The sequence below is a fragment of the Typopeltis vanoorti genome, chromosome 21 (genome assembly GCF_054136105.1).
Source record: "Typopeltis vanoorti isolate ZY-2024b chromosome 21, IOZ_Tvanoo_1.0, whole genome shotgun sequence".
Classification (NCBI taxonomy): domain Eukaryota; kingdom Metazoa; phylum Arthropoda; class Arachnida; order Uropygi; family Thelyphonidae; genus Typopeltis; species Typopeltis vanoorti.
In genome coordinates, this window is record NC_143569.1 from 69,940,833 (window position 1) to 69,965,768 (window position 24,936).

The 24,936-nt window shown below is 32.8% G+C and overlaps 1 protein-coding gene across 8 annotated transcripts in view; it reads right to left on the reverse strand.

Annotated features, from left to right (window-relative positions):
• LOC150094955 (MAGUK scaffold protein DLG1-like) overlaps positions 1-24,936 on the reverse strand; it is a 377,157-nt gene that overhangs the window by 168,264 nt on the left and 183,957 nt on the right. For all 8 annotated transcript variants that reach the window (XM_090411306.1, XM_090411313.1, XM_090411309.1 and 5 more), the window contains exons 3-7: positions 19,492-19,530; positions 19,341-19,388; positions 14,034-14,158; positions 13,789-13,891; positions 965-1,168 (exon numbers count right to left, since the gene is read on the reverse strand). In XM_090411306.1, coding sequence (XP_090267432.1) covers positions 965-1,168; positions 13,789-13,891; positions 14,034-14,158; positions 19,341-19,388; positions 19,492-19,530 — 519 coding nt within the window. The remainder of the gene's footprint in view (positions 1-964; positions 1,169-13,788; positions 13,892-14,033; positions 14,159-19,340; positions 19,389-19,491; positions 19,531-24,936) is intronic.

Genomic DNA, 24,936 nt, shown 5'->3' on the forward strand with positions numbered 1-24,936 from the left:
ACCAGATATTGTGTTCATGTCCAAGTCATTAAGATTCTTCCTATTTCTTTCTGAGAGGTGACTAGGGATGGCATGGAGTGAGTAGTTCTTGGTTCAGTCTAGGAATCTAGTAGGAAATACTGTTATAACTTGAACAGCACATAAACCTTTAACCTATTAGTAGTATCTTGCTGAGTGCAATTTCAAATTTTCTTCATAAAAACTCAATGTTATCTTTAATTTTGAAATGCTCATTAAACAGAACAAAGGATTCACTGTAATTTCTCGATTTTTCTTTATCCTGTTTCTTTAATTAAAACCTATACCTCTAGTTTTCCTTTTTCATTTCCTTATCTGACCATCAAGAGGGGGAAAATATATGTATATGAACATCATCTGCCTGCTTAAATTAATGAACAAAGATGAAAAGGAGAATACATTACATAATGCTGCTTTATGTTGATTCCATTGAAATGTTACAACATAATTTTTATTAATTCCTAATCAACTCTCAACAGTTTGTGTAAACTTGACTTTAAAAAAATTCTATTATATGAAACACAATAGATACTGTATTATTACACAATAGATACTGTAATAGTATCTATTGTGCTCTAGTTCACAAGAAACCCTTTTGTTGGAAAGAGCTGGGTTTGCATAATTTGTCCATTAGGCAAATAAAATGTATAACTTTTCAACTGAAAGTAAATTAACTGGTTTCATATGGAAGTGGCCAAGTTTTTTCTTTCTTCAAGATTATATAATATATATAACTCTTAAATTACCCAAAGTACTACATTAAAGTGTTAAAATATTATAGCCTTTTAAGCAAAAAATAATTTATATTTTTCTTTCATGGTTGTAATGACAGAAAAACTGAAAATGAGAAAGTAACCCACAGATAAATCTAGTGGTTTATATTTAACAAACATTTCTTTTTAAATAATAAACCTACATTTATTCAACATAAAAAATAATTTCTTACTGCTATCAGTTTATCTCCAACTTCTAGCTGACCATCTATGTGGGCAGCACCACCTTCCATGATCTTTGTAACATAGATGCCATTGTCCCCAGGAATATGCTGGTTACCAATTCCTCCTGCAATACTAAATCCTAATCCTTTGTTTCCTTTCAACAGTTCAATTTCCAGAACATGTGAATGTTGCGACCTTGTTCGTTTTATTAACTGTAAGAAAAAACAAAACTATTAATATACAAAACTTTATAACAATTACTTATTTTTACATATTGAATATACAGGGAGAAATCTACAATATATGAGGAGTGATTTCTTAAGTAATTTTAAGAAAATGAAGTTTATATCAATAGGGATCCAATTTCAGATGGCATACTCTGGTTCTCCTTTAAGCACATTTTTGGCTTAAAATTGTGTATTATTGGAATGCTCATGTTTAACATTGTGCTTTTGTTATTAACGTGAGAATTCCATGGAGTCAAAAGACTCATCATGAGAGGTCCACACTCTAATGCAAAAGGATCATCAAATCAACCCCTTTACAGTTTATGCACTCACCACACTTTCAGGAAATACACTTCACTCAATGACCACTCTCTCCATGCAAAGAACCTGCTCCTCACTCCCTTGTTTACATTCTCCTTATACAGCTTTCAGGCATGACCTATTGTTCAATCCTTGTTTCTCTCTACTCTATGAAAAATATCCTCCATATTATCTGATAACAAGTCCTCAACCAACTTACTGTATATTATCGCGTATAATGCAAACTAGTAATTTTGTTTGAAAACTAGCCCTAAAATGCCATGTCCATGTATAATGCGATCTGTTAATCTTGTTCCATAACATTATAAATAATACAATACGAATTAACGAAAGAAATATTTATTTTAAAACAAAATGTCAAAATCCTTTAAAATCTTCATTTTTTGAGTCATCAAACATTTCATTTATAAATTCATCTGTAGGGATTGCGTCATCGGTGTAGCAATTGTCATCATCGTCTTCGTGCTCTCCATTTTGTTGTGCGTCATCCTCGCTTTCGTATATGACGTGATCTTCAGATCCATCCATTGAATTACTTATTCCACATTTAAGAAATGAGCATTGAATCATTTCAGATGGTATCGAATCCCATGCTTCTTTAACCCAGCTGGTGACTAGGGTGATCTCAGGCTTCCGAAAATTCCCACCCTTTGTCATCTTCACCAAACTAGATGACATCAATTCTCTCCATTTTTCACGTAAGTGATCTTTAAACGGCTTATTCAAGCTGACATCAAGCGGCTGCAAAGTGGAAGTTAGACCACCCGGTATGACTGCTAGGTTTTGTACATAACTCACGTGCTTTCTCTTTGCTTGCCTCTGTTAAATGAGCCCGGAACATATCCCAAACTAGCATGCTTTGTTGATGTAACAAGCTACCTGGACGTATGTTCCATACTTGATCCAGCCACAATTGTACCCCTTCTTCATCCATCCAGCCTTTCTGATTGGTGTGAACAATTACACCTGGTGGAAATTTCATATACTTTGGAATTTTCTTTCTTTCTTTTAAATATCACTGTCGGCTTTAATTTGGTTCCGTCTGCCATGCATGCTAGAACAACAGTAAAATACATTTTTTAATGTCCTGTTGTTTTTATGAAGACACCCTTTTCACTAACTGAGTTTACTGTTCGATTCCCAGGCATATCAAAGTACATGGGCATCTCATCCATATTGCCAATTTGGGAAAGTTCATATCCGTGACACTTCCGTAATTTTATGATAAATTTATGGAAGGACTGCACTTTTTCTCCAAGCTGCTTTGGTAACTTCTGCACAATTTTTGTTCGGTGTCATAAATCTGTTGCACCACCCAGGCGAAGCAAGAAAAGATGAAATACCTGGTGTGTCCTTGAATTTACCATTCTTGAGTTGTAGAGCTTGAAAACGAATTGCATTTCTTGTTACTATAATGCCCTCTTGTCGTTGTGTCAAAATTCATTCATTTAGCTCTTCTTCGAGTTCTGGAAAGGATGCTACATCTCCACGACGGGCATGTTTTGTTTTGGGGATTTTTTCAAGACTATCTTTTTGCTTACACCAAAGTCTAATATTACTCTCTGCTACACCAAATTCTCTCATAGCAACACCGTTATTATGTTCTTCTGCAAACTGCACGACACGCAATTTAAATCCTGCTTCAAAAGATGAACGTTTATGTTTCTGTTGGCTCATTTTCAGGCAAGGTTTGTTTAACGAATAATATTTAAAATGAACTGTGGTTAAACCGATATACCTAACTGTATTCAGTCTATCTCACTGTGCTCTATCATTCGGCAACCGAGCACACATAGCATCTGTGCATAAAGTCAGTAATGTAAGTAGCTTTATGCGCAGATACGATGCGTGCTTGGTCACCGAATGCGAGTGGGTCAAGTAGATTTGGTTGCATAGGCATTAGGTAGTATATATTGTGCTTGCAAGTCTAATAAGATGTTATATTTTTTAGGATCCGATATAATGCAAATCCCTAACTTTAAAAAGTATTTTTTACCATAAATTTTTCGCATTATACGCGATAATATATGGTATATGTCTCAATCATATCCCCTCTCCTTCTATTCACAAGTCTTTGTAAGCTGTATTCTCTCAATTTTTTCTCATATTTCATATTCCACAGAACTGAAATTAACTTATTGAACCTTTTCTGGATAATCTGGACTAATATATCCTCATCCCTTTGAAAACCAGGCGACCAAATCAGTGCACAGTAGCCCACATGCAGCCTGATCAAATCCTTATACTATAACCTCTTTGCTTCTACATGCAAAGGTCCTCCTCATCATTATCATAATTATCGTGGTGATCCTACAACTTTAGCAATGTGACCCCTAAACTTAAAGACTCTGTCCACTGCCACTCCCATCTTCAAAATTTCTCCATTAATTGTATACTTTGCATCCCGACTTTGCCTACCAAATTTCAAAACAATTTTGAGGAAAAGCTCAAGACTTGCATTTTGCAACATTCAATTAACTGCTCTACTCACTTGTTTATTGAAATTCACTTAGCTCAATCTATTGAGATCCTCCTGAAAGTCACAACATCTGCTCTGCTCCTCACAGTTCTTCTCATCATCAGTAAACAACTGCATATCCCCGGTTATGCCTGTCCCAATATCATTAACGTAGAAGTTAAACAATAATAGCCTGAAATCAGAATCCTGCACAACTTGCTGATACCAATCTGACAGCCAGTTATCTGTCCAATTCACTAATCCAATCCCATCTATTCCAATTCAGTCACCAATTTGTTGTACAATCTATCAAAAGCCTTTGTAAAATCTAAGTATACCAGTGTAAATCCATCTTGTTGTAGTACATAAGCATATTACTAACACATGAACTTTTCCCTAGCAACCCATGCTGACCATAAGAGAATACTGCTATTATCAACTGAATTCTGAATCCTAGTCCTTACCAACTTCTCTAACACCTAACTTCACACATACAGATTGCAGCTTTAGTCTTATTCCTCCACACTTTTTGAGGTGGAACAATTTTTACCACTTTCTACTCCTTCAGGACCACATTGCAAGACTCATGCTAAACAGGTGCACTAAGGGCACCATTAATTCCCTAGAGCATTCCTTCCAAATACATGGCGATATATATTGCCAAGTTCTACTGTCTTAGTAACATAAGTTTACTGAAAAGATGCAGGCTAAGTTTTAAACCATTAATAGCAGACATACACTTCATTTACCTAACAGCAATGTAAGAGCAGCTGGTGAGGAATACTAGCAGAATTTCTTGACCATATTATTCCTTTCCGATTGCTTTTATTATGTAGATTTTTTTTTTTTTTTGCAAGCAACTAGTTTTGTACATAAAAGTGATGTTAATCGCCAAGTTCGATGTAATGTATCTTGAGCAGTACAGAACAATCTCAGAATAAGTATTCAGCAATTATTCACATGCACTTAAACTCCAAAAATAACTGTCTGGAAAACACTCATTTGAAAGTGCATTTACATTCATATTATTTTGAAGAAAGTACAGCATCTCAGGAGACAAATTATGAGCTATGAGTGGGTTTCTGTCATTGGAAGTTGGTAGGTCCTGATGCACATTAGTTTGTTCCTGATAAAATGACATTAGAGATGGTGTCAATAATAATCATGAAAAGCAATTAAACTGACTAAGACTGTCAAAAATTTTCATGCAACAGTTGAAATGAATTCCCAGTGCCATTTTTTTATGTTGCAAATTTGTTGGAAACCATATCATTTCAATAATGTCCCATGTAGCAGTGAATTTGAGGCTAACAGGATGAAATATATGGTGGAATTTTGCTACAAATCTGGTGATTCAGTTGCTTGGGAAGATGAAATGCATTGCCAATTACTCTAATGGGTACTAAATGAGTGATCATTATGGGTGCAGAAGAGAAATCTCATGATAAGAATGAAGCAGAATTTATTATGAGACAACTTTCTCAAGCAAAATGTGAAATGAAGAACTTCAAGGTCAGAGTTTTAGTTGGATTTGATTATAGCATCAAAGGGGATCTCAGTTAAGAATATGGCTATTTTACCACAAGTTGATGACAATGATCATGCAGTACTTTCTGGGATGCTAATTATATAGATGTTCCAATAAGGACAGGTTACATGCTGAGCTAAAAATACTATCTTTTAAAAAACTGCTTAAAATGATACGGTATCTGAATGCATCCCTAGAGTTTGACAAACAGGATGAGTAACCTTATTAAGCAAAAGATTCATAAGAAAAAGATTATGTGGAAGGAATATCATGAAAATAAGAATGAAAGGAGTTATGAAATATATAAGGCACAGGCCAGAAAAATCATGAGTATTGTGTGTAAATTAAATCAGCGTATGAAACGAAATTGGCTCAAGCTAAGAGCAATCCAAGAGAATTTTATCATTATGCTGCAAGTAAACAAAAGAATCAAAGTGGAAGAATAACTTTACTGAACACAGATGGTACTCTTGTGTCAAAAGATAATGAGAATGTTCAAGTGAGCACTTATTAAGTGCTCACTTTGCTAAGATATATTAACCAGGGGTATGTGACATGGTACACAAAAATGAGGTTAAAGGGAACATGTTGCATAACCTGGATAAGAATTTGGCAGTAGGTGAAATGAAATATCCCAGATGAAATATCAGCACATATGCTAAAGGATTGTTCAATTGAATCAGCTAGGCCTTCGACATGTTTGTATAACTTGAGTCTCAGCTAATGAAAGATACCACGAGAATGGAAATAATGTATAATGGTTCCATTGTACAAGGGTGGGTGCAAAAAATCTGTGTCTAACTACTGACCTATCAGTATCTCTGGTGTGGTGGTGAAGATTTTAGAGAAGTTGGTGAGAACTTGCATACAGAAATGGGTAGACAGGCAAGTTATACTCTGCGATGAACAGCACAGGTATGTAGTAAAGAGTACATGTTTTAGCAAACTGCTCATATTTTGTAACCATGTTACAGCTGAGTTGGATAAAGGGAATGGATACATTATGAAAATGTTGGATTTTTCTAAGGCATTTTATAGGATACCACATGAAAGGCTGTTACATAAACTGGAGAATATCAAATATGGGTTTAGAATATAAACCCTTGACTTGGATAAGTGGATGGTTGACAGGTATCAAAAAGTAGTATATGGTGGTTGTGAATCTGCCAGATTTAAGGTGACCAGTTGTGTACTCCCTAGGATTCAGTCCTTAGACCACTGTTGTGCAATCTATATATTAATGACATTAAGAAGGATCTAACAGGAGATGTTCAATAGTTTTGCAGATGATGCAAAGCTAGGCAGAGCAACCAAGGATGCTACTGATATCCAGGATTTACAGAATGATTTGAATAGCTGAAAATTAAGACATATGAAAATGGCTATCAGTTCAATGTTAGTAAGTGCAAAGTTATGCGCTTTAGTGTGATGAAATTTCCAACGGCCTACTATATTAGCAGAGCTATGCTACAAGAAACTGATGAGGCTAGGGATCTTGATGTTATGATGGATAGAAATTTGAAGTTCAAAGATCACAGCAAAAATTGCAAATACAACTCAGAGGATAATTGTGATGTTGAAACAAACTTTGACATGTTAAAATAAGGAAGTCATTTACCTCTTTACAAGGATTTGAGGAAACCAAATCTGGACTACTGTGCATAGATTTAATCTCTTAAGTTTCCAGAGAATAAAGAAGCTGTGGAAAGGGTGCAAAGAAGAGTTACAATGATTATCTATGTGAACTGCAGACTGGTTAAAGTAGGAGAAAGAGGAATGATATGATAGAAGTCTAGAAACTTCTGAATGGTGTCATAGGATATCATCTCATGAAATTTTTCATTATATGGAAGGTGAGGAGAGAACATAGGGACATCCATGGAAGTTAAGTTTGTTTGTGGTTAAGAAAAGGATAAGAGATACATAATAATGATAGGATCTGCATAATTTTTTTATCATTTTCTTTAATATAATTACTCAAAAGTGCACCTATGATCTTAAACTAGCTCTGTAAACGATAACAGTGTACAACATATTTTTCCTATGCAGGAAAAGTGGAGTCATTTTCAAAATACATATGAATTCAATAACTGAAAAAAATCACCTTCTGAATTAGTTAAAATAAAATAAAATATATCACACATGGATGGGTGTCTAAATGCATAGAACAGAAAAATAGTGAATGGGTAAAAGAATAAATATTCTTAAATATTGTGTCCTTTCTCCTAAACTATTCTTAAATATTTTATTCTCCCTCCTAACTATTAATAGTTAGAATAGTTAATAGGAATATGTAAATAGTTAACTATAAATATTAGTTGGATATAACTATTATCCCTAAATATTCTTAAATATGGTGTGCTTTCTCCCTAACCATCCTATTCCAGTTTTGTAGCAATTAATATTCCATCTATAGAGCCTGTCCTGTAATAAGAAAGAATATTAATAACTTTATATGGAATAAAAAATTTCGGAAAGCTAGATGTAATTGAAATATTATATAATAAATAAAATATTTCTTTTTTTTTTTTTTCATATATATTCGCAAAGAATTTTCTGTGATTAATTTTCCCACAATTAATTATCACAGATCAATTTTACCGTGATGAAATTGTCCGGACACGCAGGTACAGTGGGCAAAAGAAAAGTAGAACTTTATTATACGATATTCTCTTACATAACTTGTTTCTTGAATGTTAATTTTGCACTTAAAGAATGCATGTTTTTAATGTCAAAATAAAAACAGAAAAGAATATTTCATATTAGTCTTGCACCTAAGACTGCTTGAAAAACAAAAAAAAATTATTACTCTATTATGAATAGCAGGGCCTGTTTATATAACACAGTTTAATTTTTGATCATCATTATTTTCAATGCTTTTATGGAAACTATCCTGTTTAATGGCCAATTTACATTTTCAAACAGGTCTAACAAGTCGTGATATTACTGTAAAAAAAAAAAAAAAAAAAATCCTATAAGTATGTGTCAAAAATTACAGTAAGGTTATGAAACAGCCCTTTTTAGGGCTATGTACTGCAGATTTTGCCTAACCTCCCTCCCCTCCACATACATAAACATAGTTTGATCAAAATGAAAACTGATAACTTAAAATTTAAATTTAATCCAAATTTTATTACATTCCATCCATCCAGCATAGAATGAATTAATTATTAATATCAGTTCAGAATGTTTTGCAAATTATTATTATTAAGAGAGACCTCCAGGGGGTCGGAGACTCATCGAGGGAGGCCACATACTACACACACCAGCTACCATACTTATTCTTGAATTCATTCACACTGCTTGCACTCACAACATCCATTGGCAATGCATTCCAATCATGCACCACCCTCTGAGAGAAAATATAGTCCCCACATCCTTCATTCTCAGCTTCCAAGGATGCCCTCTCGTTCCTTCCCCACCCTCCATAAATTGAAAAATTCCATCAATTGAAATCTATGATCCTTTCAGAAGTTTGTAAGTCTCAATCATATCACCCATCTTTCTCCTGTTTGCTAGTGTCTGCAGTCTACAAATTCTCAATCTGTCTTCATAATCAGTATTGCACAATCCTGATATCATTTCTAAACTCTCATTTGTACTCTCTCCAATATATATCAGAATCACAACAGAAACCAGGAGACCAGACCTGCGCAAAATAGTCCAAGGGAATTCTTATCGTTGCATGTGAACATTTGTTTCAGCATTGCAATTATCTTTTGAGTTGTATTTGCAATATTTCCCACATGGCCCCTAAACTTCAACTTCCTACCTATTAACACTCCAAGATCCCTAGCCTCATCAGTTTCTTCTAGCCTAATCCCACCATTATAATACAACATTGGATATCTAATCATGCCGAAGTGAATGACTTTACATTTACTCACATTGAACTGACACCCATAATTCCAGCCTATTCAAATCATTCTGCAAGTACTGCATATCAGCAGCATTCCTAATTACACTACCTATCTTCGCATCATCAGCAAATAGCTGCATGTCGCTTGTCAAATCCTTCCCACTATCATTAATGTACAGACTGAATAACAGTGGACCAAGCACTGATCCTTGTGGTACACTACTTGTTACCTTAAACCTTACAGACTCAGATCCCCACCCCTGTATACCACATTTTGATATCTGTCAATCAGCCATCCCCTTATCCATGCTAATATTGTATAACCGAAATCCATTTTCTCCTATTTCTGCAACAGTCTACTGTATTCTGTCAAAAGGCTTAGCAAAATCCAAAAGTATCATGGTGTATCCATTCCCCTTGTCTAGTTCAATGGTAACATTATTATAGAATGTGAGCAAGTTGTTAAGACATGAACTTCCTTTAGTAAACTAATGTTGTTCATTGCAAAGTAGAAATTCACTGTCAACCCATTTCTGAATGCGAGCCCTAACCAATTTTTTCAAAATCTTCACCACCACTCCTGATATACTAATTGGTCGATAGTTGTGCAATGGAATTATCATACATTCCTTCCATTCCTGCAGAATCTTCCCTGTTCTGAGACTCATATTAAACAGCCTGGTCAAAGGAATGGCCAGTTCAGCTGAACACTCTTTTAGCACACGAGCTGATATTTCATCAGTCCCTATTGCTGAATTCTTATTCAATTTGTGCAACAGCTCTAAAACCTCGGCCTCACACACCTGCATTTCTTCATCTAGTGAAGCGGTAACAGTGAACTCAATGTTGCATTCACCTAGTTGATAGCTTTTAACAAAATGGACACTCATTAAATGAACAACCTCTTCTGCATCTGTAACCCTCACTGCATCTGGATTTATAAGAGTAATTCTTTGATATTCATTCTCTCTTTTACTTGCGGCATATCAATAGAATTCTTGTGGATTGTCTTTAACATGCAGAGCCAGTTTATTTTCATACTCAGACTTTGCTTTACGTACAACAGTTGTGACTATTCTAGCCTGCTGCTTATAACGTTCATAATGGACGTCATCCTTATGCAAACGGTATTCCTTCCACATCATCCTTTTCTTATGAATTTCTTGCTTAATAAGATTACACATCCATTTGACTCCTACTCTATTTATTCTTCGAACTCTCGGGACACATTCTGATAACACATCATTTAAGATTATGCCAGTAATATCTGATTGAAACCAAAATTGAACCATACAAAGATATTCTAGTATGAACAACAAACTCCAATTTTTACGAAATTTCATCTCACAACAGAAGCAGTATTGTAACATACAATTTCAATCTGTCTTGCTCTTCCTGGTTTGATTGAAAGAAACACCAATGAAATGGCTTGACATATTTGTTTATGGTTAAATAAAAATACATACAGGGGTTGTATTTTCTGAATCATCTAAATTTGATCCAACTAAAATCAAAAAGCAACAAATTTTAACAAAGATCCAGAATTCTGTCAATCAACATGTGAATTATACCTGCTAAGAAATTATATTCTTGTTTTTATCATTATCCAAGGGTGAGCAAACCAAAGTATGTGCATGAAGTATCTTTCTGAATAGGTTACTTGATGTATGCTGTTTACTTCACATTAAACTGCATCAAATTTTATTCACATCTCATCAGTTGAGTCTAGCTCTCAACTATGAGACCAGAATAGAAGTTGAAACTGGTCCTTTCTATAATGCATGATAAACACATATCCAGTGCATTATGAGATACTGAATCAACTTCTTGTATAGAAGCAACAGCCTCTATACAAGAAGAAACCCACCTTTCAGCAAGATACTCTGTACATATACCTTCATTTGCTCACACTTAGGTAAATGATAAGAATATAATTTCTTGGACATTATAATTCACATCATATTTATTAGCCAAAATTTGTAAAATAATTCAAACCGATAATTATTATTAACATCAGTTTGATGTTAATAATAATCTTTATTATTAACATTAACCTACAACAAGTTTATCATGAAATGCTGCAGATAGGGATGAGGGTTCATCAGTTTGATGATGACGTGAAAATACTTTACAACCGAACAGAAGTTAACAACTAAAAATACTTAATAAATGACTAACTGAATCATCCCAACATCTTCATAGTAGATGAAGATGTTGGGATGACATGGTTAAAGAGTAGATAGTAAAAAAAAAAAAAAAAAAAAAAAAAAAAAAATCACATGATTGAAAAAAAAAAAAAGTAATGAAATCCTTTGCAAATGCAATTCAAGATGAGAAGAGAGAAGAAAGAAGAGAAAATTCATTAGTATGTTAATATCCTAATTAAGTTAAAGGATTCATTCCATCAAGTGCAAAATTTCAGACAATAACCAGCTTTGAAAATTGATCATACAAAAAATTAAGCAAAATTTTAATATGCTTCCAGTTATACGATTAAGGTAGCAAAAAAAAAAAAAAAAAAAAAAAAAAAAAAGGAAATTTTTGTCACTTTCAAATTGGAAAAGTTTTAGATTAATGTTTGCAGAAGCAAGCAGTTAATTATTATGAATGATCTCACAAATTCTGTAATTTAAATATGAGGAAGAGAATACACATGGAGAAATGATTAATCCTATATAACACACAAAAAAAAAACAGAAATCTCTCAACAAAAAGTATTTATGAGTGAAAATTTCCTTTTCAAGGTCTGCAATATTAAAAACTGTGTGTTAGTTGAATTGAGTGGACTTATTCAATTTGTTTGTGCAACATGTTACAGTGTTTAATTAAACTGTAATGAATGATTTAAAGATAACCAACTTAGAGAGGAAAGAATGGAATCACTGAGAAAATATCAAGATTGCTTAGTGCAGATAAATGGCAAACCTCCTTTAACAGAAAGTTGTTTTCAGAAATATATGAAGGGCCTATTAACTACCAATTTAACTAATTCATAACAAGTTATGTTTGAATAAAAACATAGATTATACATATTCAAATGCAAAAAAAGGTTGCCAACTCATAACTCAGACAATAATGAGCAATGAATATTTAAATCTGGTTTGTAGAAAAGAACTCTCTTTGGCTCTTTTAATAAGAAATACATGTTGAACAAATTAGAGTTGTCAGACTTTAGATACTGCATAATCTTGATGTTCTTCCACACAAATGAGTGAGCAAATATTTTATTCACCTATTTATACATCAAGATTATGCAGTATCTAAAGTCTGACAACTCTAATTTGTTCAACATGTATTTCTTATTAAAAGAGCCAAAGAGAGTTCTTTTCTACAAACCAGATTTAAATATTCATTGCTCATTAGAACAGATGAAACCTGTTCTTCATATATGCAGATGCTGGGCAGGAGTGTCTTTTGTTAATATGGTGCTGAGACAGCTTATACTAAAGGCTGTATTTCCATAGGCTTCCAAAAATGCAACTGTTTCACAGACAAACAGTTTTCCTAATTGATGATAACAATAACATATATTTCAGTGCTACTGCATTACAGAACTTAACAAAGAATAAGATAAAGATACAATCAAATTATGAAAGGGACAAAATAGAGATATTTATTTGTTGCAAATTTTCAGCCTGGCACTAAGACCATTTTCCATGCAACAATAGTTTACAAGGAATAAAATGAACATTGTAGAATAGAATGTTTAAATCTAAGCATAATGATTAAGCATATGTTGTAATTTATGACTCTACAGGTAGCAGAGTTAAACCTGATATGCCATTAGTGTTCAACAGGTCATAAAAATAATAAAATATATATATTAAAAAAATAACAACAATGTTAGGTGTCTATCAGAATTATTTCCCCAAACTGGAAAGCTTGATGCAATGATTAATATTTAAATATGGTTTGTAGACAAGAACTTCTTGGCTCTTTGTAATAAGAAATAGCATGTTGAAAAAGCTGGAGTTGTCAGACTCTAAAATTGTGTAATCTTGATGTTCTTCCCAACAAATGAGTAAACCAATATTTTATTTACCTCTTTATGTTAACAGAATGGAATAATCTTTTATAAAATTAGATTTGGGAGGGGAGAGTCAAGGTCTAGCATTCATTTGAGATGAGTGCTAGACCTTGCATAAGTTTAAGACTAAATATTATATGGACTAACATCCTATAGTCCACAGAACAAGACAAATGAAATATCTTTATGATACATTGCAAGTTTTCTCATAACAAGGCAACTAAAGCATCTTATGGTTGTCATTATTTTATAAGGACAATAATATTTTATAAAATTTTCATGTTTATTACAGGTTTATAAAAAGATGGATTTTAACATTATATTGTTCAAAATGATTCCATTCCACTTTAAAAAAAATATTATTTAGAGATTTAGACATAGAATTTAAACATGTACAAAACAAGAAACTTACTAGATGTACAGTGTTTCCAGCTTTCTTGAGTGCATCTACAGCAATAGAATGAGGTATCTCAATGAGTTCCACTTCATTCACTTTTAAAATTATGTCATTGACCCTGCAAAATTCATCACTAGTGAAGACTGCTGCAGATTCTTATAAATCTCACCAAGTTAAATCTTCTATCATATTTAATTTCATATTAAAGTAATAGATTAAGCAAATTATTCATGCTATTCTAAAACAGAAGAGACACTTACTGCAATCTACCATCTGCTGCAGCTGCTCCTCCAGGTATTAGCTTGGTAATGTAGATACTGGGGTCATCCCCAATATGTGGGTTGTCTGTGCCACCTGCAATGCTGAAGCCTAAGCCTGCTCCTCCCTAAACAGAAGAAAGGCGGAGATAAAGTGAATCTTAAATGCGGTTACACAACTGAGTGAACAGGCAATTCTGCAACATGAAGTTCTCTAGTCAGATGCACTGACATTACACATAACAAATACTAATCATAGAAAGAAAGAAAGCATTCTTGGGATTTTAGTATAAAGCAAATAAAAGATCACTAGAATCTGTGAAGAAAGGGTGTAAGATTTAAAAGTTGGTTCAACTTCATTTTGAAGTCAGGTGCATTTGTGAATGACTGAATAGCTTAAAAATTAGAATTGCAGTATGAGTTAATTTATTCCTCTTCTTCACTCATTAACTTTAAGAATACTAATTTTGTTCTGATAAAATTTTTTTAATGAAATCATTTGGTAGAAATACAAAATGTGAAAGAAATAGTCTTATTAAATTTCAAATTTAATAATATTAAAAGCTTAATGTTTATAGTTTTCTAGGTTTAATGATGATATGTATAAAAAGTATTTAATAATAATAATTAGATCTTAAAAATATAATTAAAATGTTCCTTTTAATTATATCCAAATCCTAGGATATAAAAACCTTCATACAAGGTTTTCAACTGAAGGTGGGTTACTTAGTATCATAAGGAAGTGGCAGGCTTTTTTCTCCTCCTAGAAACATGGTTTTTGTATCTCGCAACTGGCCAGAGAATGCACAATTGACAGACAGTCTGTGCAGGATTAACTGCCCTATCAGAGCAATCATTACTATGAGACCAGGTTACTTGCCTCATTATAATAGACTGAGATAAAAACTTTAATAACAAGAAAATTCTATATTTCAACCCTTACATTAAAGTCATCTTAAGGAATACATACATCTATATACACACACTACATTAAAGAAACTAACACCACACAACTGTAAGCTAAACAAACTAATTAACCTGCCTAGCCTGAAATCTTGTGGTTAAAAATAAAATAAAAAAGCAAAGTAAAATTAATTAATAGTTTTCTGATCAACTGATGTAACTAATTATTTATTAATTTTACTGTTTTTTATTAATTATCTTGTATTTATTATTTTTTTAGCACAAGAGGTCAGGCTAGATTCATTAATTATATTTAGACTTTATGTAGCTTACAATGTTATGTGCTAGATTCTTTCTGAAGATAATTCTGAAGTTGACCTTCATGTAAAGGCCAAAATGTAAAATCTTTAATGACATTAAAATTCTATCTCATTTACTCCATAAATTAGTATACTGAGTGTAAAATAGTTAAGATCAATGGCCTCTCACAGCTAAATAACTTAATGACAGTATTAAGTAAGAAATAGCATAGCATATAATAATTTAAAATTATACCAAACTCCTAGGTTTATGATAATTAATTCAAAATCATCAACAAGTTATGCTTCTAGCATAACAGGAAATCTTATCCAAACCAACCTTTGCCTATATGTATAGAAAAAAAGTGTATCTTTAAAATGTTACTTCAGATAATGAGAGAAATGGTGTATTTTGAATGAATTTTGGAAGTGTATAAAATAAAGCTGATATATAAGATAAAATAAGTTCAAAATAATGTACTCCTGACTACATTTTCTCAGGGATCCACATCTGAAATGTTGGGAAATAAATAATTTTAACCATGCCATGAAAAAAAATCAAGGAATGCGATCAAAAATTATGAGTATCAATAATTGTTATGTGGTGTAGTGTTACAGTAATGCTTACTTTCATCCTCATTCCACCTGCTATCCTGAACTTCCTAAATGCCTCCATATAGCAGAGCTGGAAGAATGATAGGACATGCATCTGTCATTTAGAAAACACCCAGGTTCAATTCTTGTCATGAAATGAGTAATCATTCAAATTTTCAATTAAAGGAAAGGGGGGGAGGAAGGGGATAGCAGGTCTCATATGGAAATATTAAGGTGTTCTCTTCCATAAACTGAGAATTTTCTTCCCATAAAAACTAGCTGGAGAGCATATGCAGTTAATAGCAAAAACATAATGCAGTAAATGGTGTAGTATAGATTGACCTCCTACTGTAGAAATGTCATATTAAGTGGGGGATTGGGGGAGAACAAGAGGTCATCCCTGGAAGCTGTATAATGTGAGAAGCAAGTTTGTTTGCAGAGAGTTCTGAATGATTGGAATGCACTGCCTGAGAGTATGATGTCTGCAGAGAATTTGAATGTGTTTAATGCATGGTATGATGCTGTGTGTGACAAAAGGTCTTAGATGAGTCTGTGACTCCATGGAGTCTACGGATAATAATAATAATAATATTTAAAAATATTTAAAAATGGCAAGAATAATTTAAATAATTAAATTACTCTTGCCAAGAAATTATATTCTTGTTTAATCCTTTATCCAATTGTAAGCAAACAAAGTTTGTATATCAGGTATCTTCAAAACTGAGATACTTGTATATAGAGGTTATAATTTCAGAATATAATTTCAAGAACATAAACTTCTTGGCAAGTTTAATTTAAATTATAACCAAGTGAAATACTTTTTACAACTTCCTCTGTTTCAGAGTATTTTAAAACTCACTAAAAATATTTATTCATGTCATTTCTAGCAGTAATAATTCCCAACATCAATCATATCTGGACAAAAACAAATCATGAATTTAAGTTTGCTGATATTTTACTAGATTCAAACCAACATTCCAAGAGCATAAAGCACTTGTTAGAAACATGAGGTATTACAACCAAGTGTATAGTGGAAACAATTTAAAATTATAATAAAATAATAATAGTGAAAAATGAAGCCATAGCAAGCACCTTCAGGTGCTAGAGATAAATTGCAATCCTCCACATTTTGAGAGGATGACTTGCACAGCCCAATGTTTAGAGTGGTGCAGAAAGATAAGTAATGTTTATAAATTTTGATTATTATTATAATATTATAGGTTCATTTGTTGACTTTTTTGTGTGTTTTTATGAGTGTGTGATAGAGTGAGTTTAGATTTTAAGGAAAAAAGTTGCATATTTTATATAAGGTACCAATGTGTAACAGAACAATAGTAGCCCAGATGTTTTGTTGAGAGAGTTTAACATGTGGGATCTTCTTTGGTGCAGCGCGCGCGTGTGTGTACGCGCAAGGTGTTTTTTGTGAAAGTGAGAGCAGCGAGCTAATATGTAGGAAATTCTCAAGGCGAGTGCCAGCCGTGGAGAGAATAAAACATGATAGAGTATAGAATACTGACAAAAGTTGTGAAATGTCAGTGCCAGTGATCACAATCTTGTTGAAAGTGAAGTAGTTGAAAGTCAGGAGAATGAAGAGAATGAATACAATACAGTATGAGATCAAATGATTGGCAAAAACATCAAGCAATTGTAGAAGTGAGAAGAGAAGAGGGGAGGAGGAGGAAGTAACAGGAATATGACCTAAGCTATAGAAAGAGAATAAGGAGAAAAATTTTTAATCATGATTCTATGATAAGAGGAATACTTAATAACAGCATGACCAAATCTTGTTTCCCTGATGCGAAAATTAATAATAATAATAGTGAAGCTGTAAGGATGCAAAAAGGTAAGGTGAAAAACTGTTTTGGCTGGCACTTATGACTTGAAAGGTGGAAAATATTGTATGAGAGAAGATATATAACAGTTATTGAAATAAATGAAAAAAGAGAAGTGAGACTAAAGATTGAAATTTGCTCCCACACTATGATACAAGTGAGCTGAAGAAAAGGGCAATGACTGCATGTGAATTGATGCATAGGTTATACAGAAGGACTTATAAAATGCTGATGAAATGAATTTAAATGGACTCAGAGTTAGGTGTCTTCAGAAAGCATTATTCACCAAGAGATGTGGAACTATAAAATCAGGAAAAAAGTTATTAGGTTAATAGTTAATACCATTCCTAACTGTATAAGATTCAACCAGAAATTCCATTCAACAAAAATCAAATGTATTTACACACAGGCAAGTTTAGCATTAATCTGAGAACAGATTGGCAGCATTCATGCCAAGTGAGTTCAAAAGCAGATCATCACTGCTTTACATGAAGAGCTTTCTGAAATCCTAAATCCAGAACTGTCTATTTTCTATGCCATCTCTGAAAGTGCAGTAACTAAAGAATTTGAAAAATTTAAGTGCTATCATTTAAAGAAAATATGAAACTCTACAACAGCAAAAGGATTGTGAACTGCATCTACGGCAAGATTGCATAGTGGTGACCCTATCTTTGCTACCACTCTCAGAAGATGCAGTCAATGTACTTAGTCAAGGTCATAATTTTGTCACTGCTCCAAAGAAAAGTACCAGTTTTGTAAAAATGACTATAGTGTAACATGGTATCTATGATCTATTTATCACCCACAATAGCTAATAACCTTCATTCATTTGGATGTAGCAGCTGTATTCTGAAAAAAATCCAAATCTCCCAAGAGTAACGTTCTATCTAAAAATTATCAGCACTAAAAGTTATTTAGTAACAAAATCAATCATAATTTTGTAAATAAAAGAAATATCATTGTGAACCAAATTGATTGTAACAGAAAAATGAGCAATCTCTTAAAGATGACCCCCCCTCTACATATCAGATTATAGGCTGGAATCCTAAAAAAATCTCAAAAGTGTGCAAACTACTTTGAAAAAAAGTTTCATCTTGGTTCAAAGAAATTAACAAAAAGCTAAAACCTTATATGGACCCCATATATCCAGTGTGGCTGGGGACCTCATATATCCAATGTGACTCAAACCATACTGGATATATGGGGTCCTCAAAATTCACAAACCAAATATCCCTCCCCCCTTCATTCATTAGTTGAGAACATAGACAGTCCCACCATTTATCCAAATTGCTCTCCCACCCCACCCCTCACAGGCAACTCTACCTCATTTATTAAAACTCTCTTTACTTTAAAACATAATAAAAATTTAATGCTGAAAGAGTCTGACTTCATAACCAACTTTGACATTGCTTCATTGTTCACTAATGTACTTTTTTTTTTTTTTTTTTTTTTTTTTTGAAAGGGGCCAAAAATCATTACTGGATAAGAATTCTTGGAACTAACAGACGAATAATAGAATGAGTATGCAGATAATAACAGATTTTATCGAAAATTTAATAAAAACTAAAATTATTGTGGCATCTTTATTATATATATTTGGACTGTTTAAAAAGCATTTTTTAATCAACAAAATGATAAAACATTTTAGTACATTTTCCTTTTTTATATATCAGAATACTCACCCTTTCGAGTGTAATCTCTTCATATTCCCACTCATCATCACCATTTGTCTGAAAAATAATTGCAATAATTAAGAAATATTACTGACATGTGATTTTTAAGAGAATACTCTTAACAGTTAGTAACAAGACTGAAATGGAGATATTTACTTACATATCTTTCACCTGATCCTCCAAGAAGTGGTGTTTGAGCCTAAAGAAATAACACAAAAACATTTTAAATAACACTTTAAACACAAAGTAAAGGTAAGAATGATATTATATAGTAATAACTGCTCATGTGACCTCTTTCAACTACCATTCTTCCTGTCATGTGTCTTTTTAAAAATCCCACTAAAGGCTTTATCTTTACCTTGCTGCAGTAATTCTTTACACTACTTTTATTTATTTCTTTTCCTCAAAAAAATTGTGTACATTCACAAAATGTACATTTTGAATTTTACTGAATTTTGTATTTTCAAGTAGGAAATTGTACAAAAGATTGTCATTAGCTCAATATGGAATCAAAGCTTATGTCAAATGCAAATCCCTTTTTCTATTAAATAAATTAGACTAGCAACTTGATTATATGCTATTCTACCAATATTTATACAGCACTTATCTTCATTATTTCTTTTACCAGCTTTGGCATTCATAGCACCCGTATATTCTTAAGAATAATTATGTCATGCTTTGATATTTGTTCTTTACACTTCTGTAATTTTTCATAAAAGATCTCCTTTTCTTTCATAATACAATTTAATGGAATAACACAAAGAGAAATAATTAAACAGCAGATTTAATCTTTTCAATATTTTGTCTCTATCACAGAGGCAAAATACAAGATACATTTAGTTTTAAACAATAATATCATTGTGAGCTTTGATATCACCTTCTTATTCACAAATATTTCCCTTTCAGATTTTCTAAATTTACTGAAATATCCCCCCCCCCCCTGTCCCTGACATTACTGATCTCTTTAATCTTGCTATCCATGCTGGCTGCTTCTGTTGGAAGGGCACTTTATATAAATAGACAGACAGTACATACCCCCCCTCCCTGTCTGGCCAATTCTTATATGGAGCATCTTGTAAAATATACTCTTGATACTGCCAATCTCAAACCTTCTATTTGGTTAAGATATATTGATGATGCATTTGGCAAACATGGCTCAGACTCTTTTCTCATCCACTTCAACAGTCAGCACCCCAGGATAAAAACAGCTTTCCTTTTTTAGATACTCTATACTCTAATCACACCTCTGCCCGATGGCACTCTTTCTTTTGCAGTTTACAGAAAACTCACCCACACAAATAGATGCACATAAACTTTCCCACCATCCCCATTCTCCACAATATGGTGTCATCTTTTCCAATCTTTTCTAGAACATTAAAAAAAAAAAAAAACAACCTTAAACTTTGCCTATTCAGACTCATAATAAGGCTATGCTACATGTATTGAGGCTTAAGTGCTGTGAGGACAACATGTTGGAAGTTTAATGGAATATTTACAGAACTGGAAAAGGATTAAAACTAATTTTAATGCTTCTAATATTTCACACCAACAGGTAGATCACCAACCATCCATTTAGAAGAACACATATCATACATCTGCAATCACGAATATGGTCAATCTGGCCTTGTAGACCATGCTTTGGATACAGCCCACAGGATCTCTTGGAGAAAAACCACCATGCTCCACTATTAAATTCGAAAAAAGAAAGATTGATTTTAGAATCTGCTGCAGCACTCAGAAATCAACCAAATTTAAATAAATACAGTTGCATAAAACTTCCCAACATTTAGGAAACATTAATTATCAGAGATCCCACTTTACATCCTAGGCCACACCACCTAGAAGAGTCACCCACGTGTTTCACTGAGTATTGTACTGCATTTGAGTGTGTTGTTACAAAAGTTATTTGTAACAACAGTTTCGTCTCAGTCACTGAGACGAAATACTGGAAACATTAAAATTAGTTTTAATCCTTTCCCAGTGCTGTAAATATTCCATTAAATCTCAAACATGAAGGCTATGCTACATTGAGAACATTTTTAGGGCACTTCAACAGTCAACACCTGAAGATATGTTTCACTAAAAAGAAAACAATATTTGCAGGCGTAGACTTCTGTGGCTAATTGGTTCAAAAGACATATTTCAGTGATTATACCACATATTTTATTATTCAGTTATACAATATACTGAAATAATAGTTCCCAACAAGTTTCGTAAATTGTAGGATTTACATCTTCATGGGTAAATAGTATAACTTAAAGTTTAAACAAGAGAAATTAATAAATACAAATCATAACCGTCTGGCTATTCATAAACTCAAATAACAGAATGCAGATACAAAACGTTATTGACGTTGAACAATACTAGACGATGTCAGGTGTTCTTGTTCTCGTTCATACAGTCCGAGTTCAGATTGAGCTAGTTTTTTTTATTAGAGCTGACCACACTTGATGGAGAACCTTGATTTTTATTGCATTGGGTTGGGTTTTTCAGCATATTAGCAGCTTCTTTAAATTTTCTTATATAGCTATTGTTTTCTATGTATGACATCGTCGTTTTTGGCCAGAGTACATCCATACCACTTCCACTGGACACGATGTACTCTGGCAAAAAACAACGATGCCATACATAGAAAACAATAGCTATATAAGAAAATTTAAAGAAGCTGCTAATATGCTGCAAAACCAACCCAATGCAATAAAAATCAAGGTTTAATTCTCCATCAAGTGTGGTCAGCTCTAATAAAAAATCTACTTCAATCTGAGCTCGGACTGTATGAACGAGAACAAGAACACGTGACATTGTCCAGTATTGTTCAACTTCAATAACGTTTTATATCTGCATTCTGTTATTTGAGTTTATGAATAGCCAGATGGTTATGTGTATTTATTAATTTCTCTTACTTAAATTAAGGGGATATTAAATCCCACATAGTTTTAAAACCGAATAAGAAACTCAAAGATTGGAATCTGAGAGTTTCTTGCCGAATATAGTAAACTATAAAGTATCGGCGACACTAGTGTTAGCCAATGCAAGTGATCCTAGTACGTAACCATTAAGTTTCTTAAGTATAAAGAGCTAATAAGCTTCATTTCGGCAATGAAAACATTATTTAAATTAAGGGGATATTAAATCCCACATAGTTTTAAAACCGAATAAGAAACTCAAAGATTGGAATCTGAGAGTTTCTTGCCGAATATAGTAAACTTTGAGTTTCTTATTCGGTTTTAAAACTATGTGGGATTTAATATCCCCTTAATTTAAGTAATGTTTTCATTGCTGAAATGAAGCTTATTAGCTCTTTATACTTAAGAAACTTAATTTCTCTTGTTTAAACTTTAAGTTATACTATTTACCCCTGAAGATGTAAATCCTACGATTTATGAAACTTGTCAGGAACTATTATTTCAGTATATTGTATAACTGAATAATAAAATGTGGTGTAATTGCCGAAATATGTCTTTTGAGAAAACAATATGTCATCTCCCACTTGGCTACCTATGCACACTGCTGGGTACATCCATCATTGAGCATATCACCATCCATCCCAGCCGTATGGCATCATGAAAACCTTAAAAAGTAGTTAGAACCATCTGCTGGGATCATACTAAATCCCATAATCCTAAAAGTTATTCAATAATCTCATAATTCTCCCTTCAAAGATCTGGGTTTAATTCTTATTGTGATATCAGAACTGAATCCAAGTATTTTTCCAACTGAAGATGAGTTAGCTAGTCTCACTGAGATAGTTTTCTTCTATAAAACAGACAAAATGTAAAATATTGTAAATATTTAAAATGACCTCTCACAATTAACTCCATATAATAATAATCTATTGGCATGTAACCACATATGACCAGTTAACTTAAGTTCTATATGAAATAGTCACAGTCTAAAGAAGAATAATAAAAAAAAATATACTGGGAAAATAATAAGTTTAGTTTAATCCTTTATCCAAGTGTGAGCAAACAAACTTTGCGCCTGAAAGTATCTTCAGGACTGGGGTAAGGTAGTGCAACACCAGGCAACTCGTTGCAAAGGTGGAGAAAGATCTCATCACTCCTATCGTTCGAAAGCAAAAGAAATTCATTTCAGATCAAAATGAATGTGAAAGTAAAGAGATAATATTGGTAAATTATTAATACAAAATGAAACAATACTTGATCCTATAGGAGAGCTAGAAAGAAATCTACCACTTAAGGTCCCCTCTCACAGCAATTTTTTTTTTTTTAATTAAAAAAGCCCAGACTGTTTCTCAGCAGATATTTAGTGATATCCTATCTTTAACAATAAACGAATTTCGGTAATAAGAAGGGGATAGCAAAACAATGAATAAATTTAAGAAAATTTAAAATGCAACACTTTATACGAATGGAAATTAAACTCAACTCATTTTAAAACCTAAATGCAATATCTGGCTTATGTTTAACATATGCAAATCCTGGACATTCAAAGAAAACAGTTAAGATAAGAAGTCTCAGAAAATGTGGTTCTCAATCGGAATGAACAGTAAACAATGTAACCAAGGAAAAAAACAAAAACAAAAAAATGAAAAACAAAGTATGCTGACCTGCAATCAATGGTTCCATTATTTGTCGTTTTTCATTAAAACACTACCACCTAAATTACATTATATTAAAGTTACAGAAAATTAGTCATTATTAATAATGCATGTCAACGTCATCGCGGATGACTTAACAGAAGAGAAACTTTAACGGTCTTAAAAGATGTTATCCGCTATCTAAGTAAACCAGTACGAATATCCTGAGTTAATTACTTTGTCTCGTTTGTTATCGTACGAATACCTAATTTCTGCTGATATAATTATAATGACCCAATCAAGCAGAGAATCTTATAATGATAGCATGCTTCGAATTAATGGATTCAACGATACCGATTGCAATACACTGAGTTTCATTTTCTTTCTAATTTCCACGCTTAATGGATTCACCAGTAACTTATCGCAAGTTTTTTTTTTTTATTCTTTTCAAATTTAATATGATTATTTTAGGCCAACTAAAATAAAGAAAAGCTGTCGGAATTTTCATCGATCCTTTGAGGATTAGTATAATTAAATATTTCGATAATATTCAAGGTCAAAGTAAATTATGGACCTAGTACAACCTACACGCATTTCTATTTTATGTGTTGCGGTAACTTTTGATTTGGCGCAGTATGACTTTTGCTGTCTTTGAGCCAATAAACCTTAATCCAACCAACACACTTTCTTACCTTTTCATGCAGCGAAAGAATAAAAAAAATTTTGTTAATTAGAAAAAAAAAAAATTCCTTCGATTCTTACTCCTGAGTACCTTGATCTAGAGAAATAGCGCTTCCACTGCCTCCATTTAGCGAGATCTGATGTTCGCTGAGATAACGTTTATGATACAAAAATGAATATTGCGAATCAGACAATCGATGTGGGAAAGCTTTTCTTGAAGCTTCAACGACAGCTACATTTAAACCTAGATTTCGCATATATCCATTTTCCAAAGGCAAGTCATTTCCACCATCCCCCCTCTGTTCTACAGAATTACAGTTTACGACACATGTTCCCACTGTGCGAATGGAAGTTATTTCATTCTAAATAAAATGCCTAAGGGTT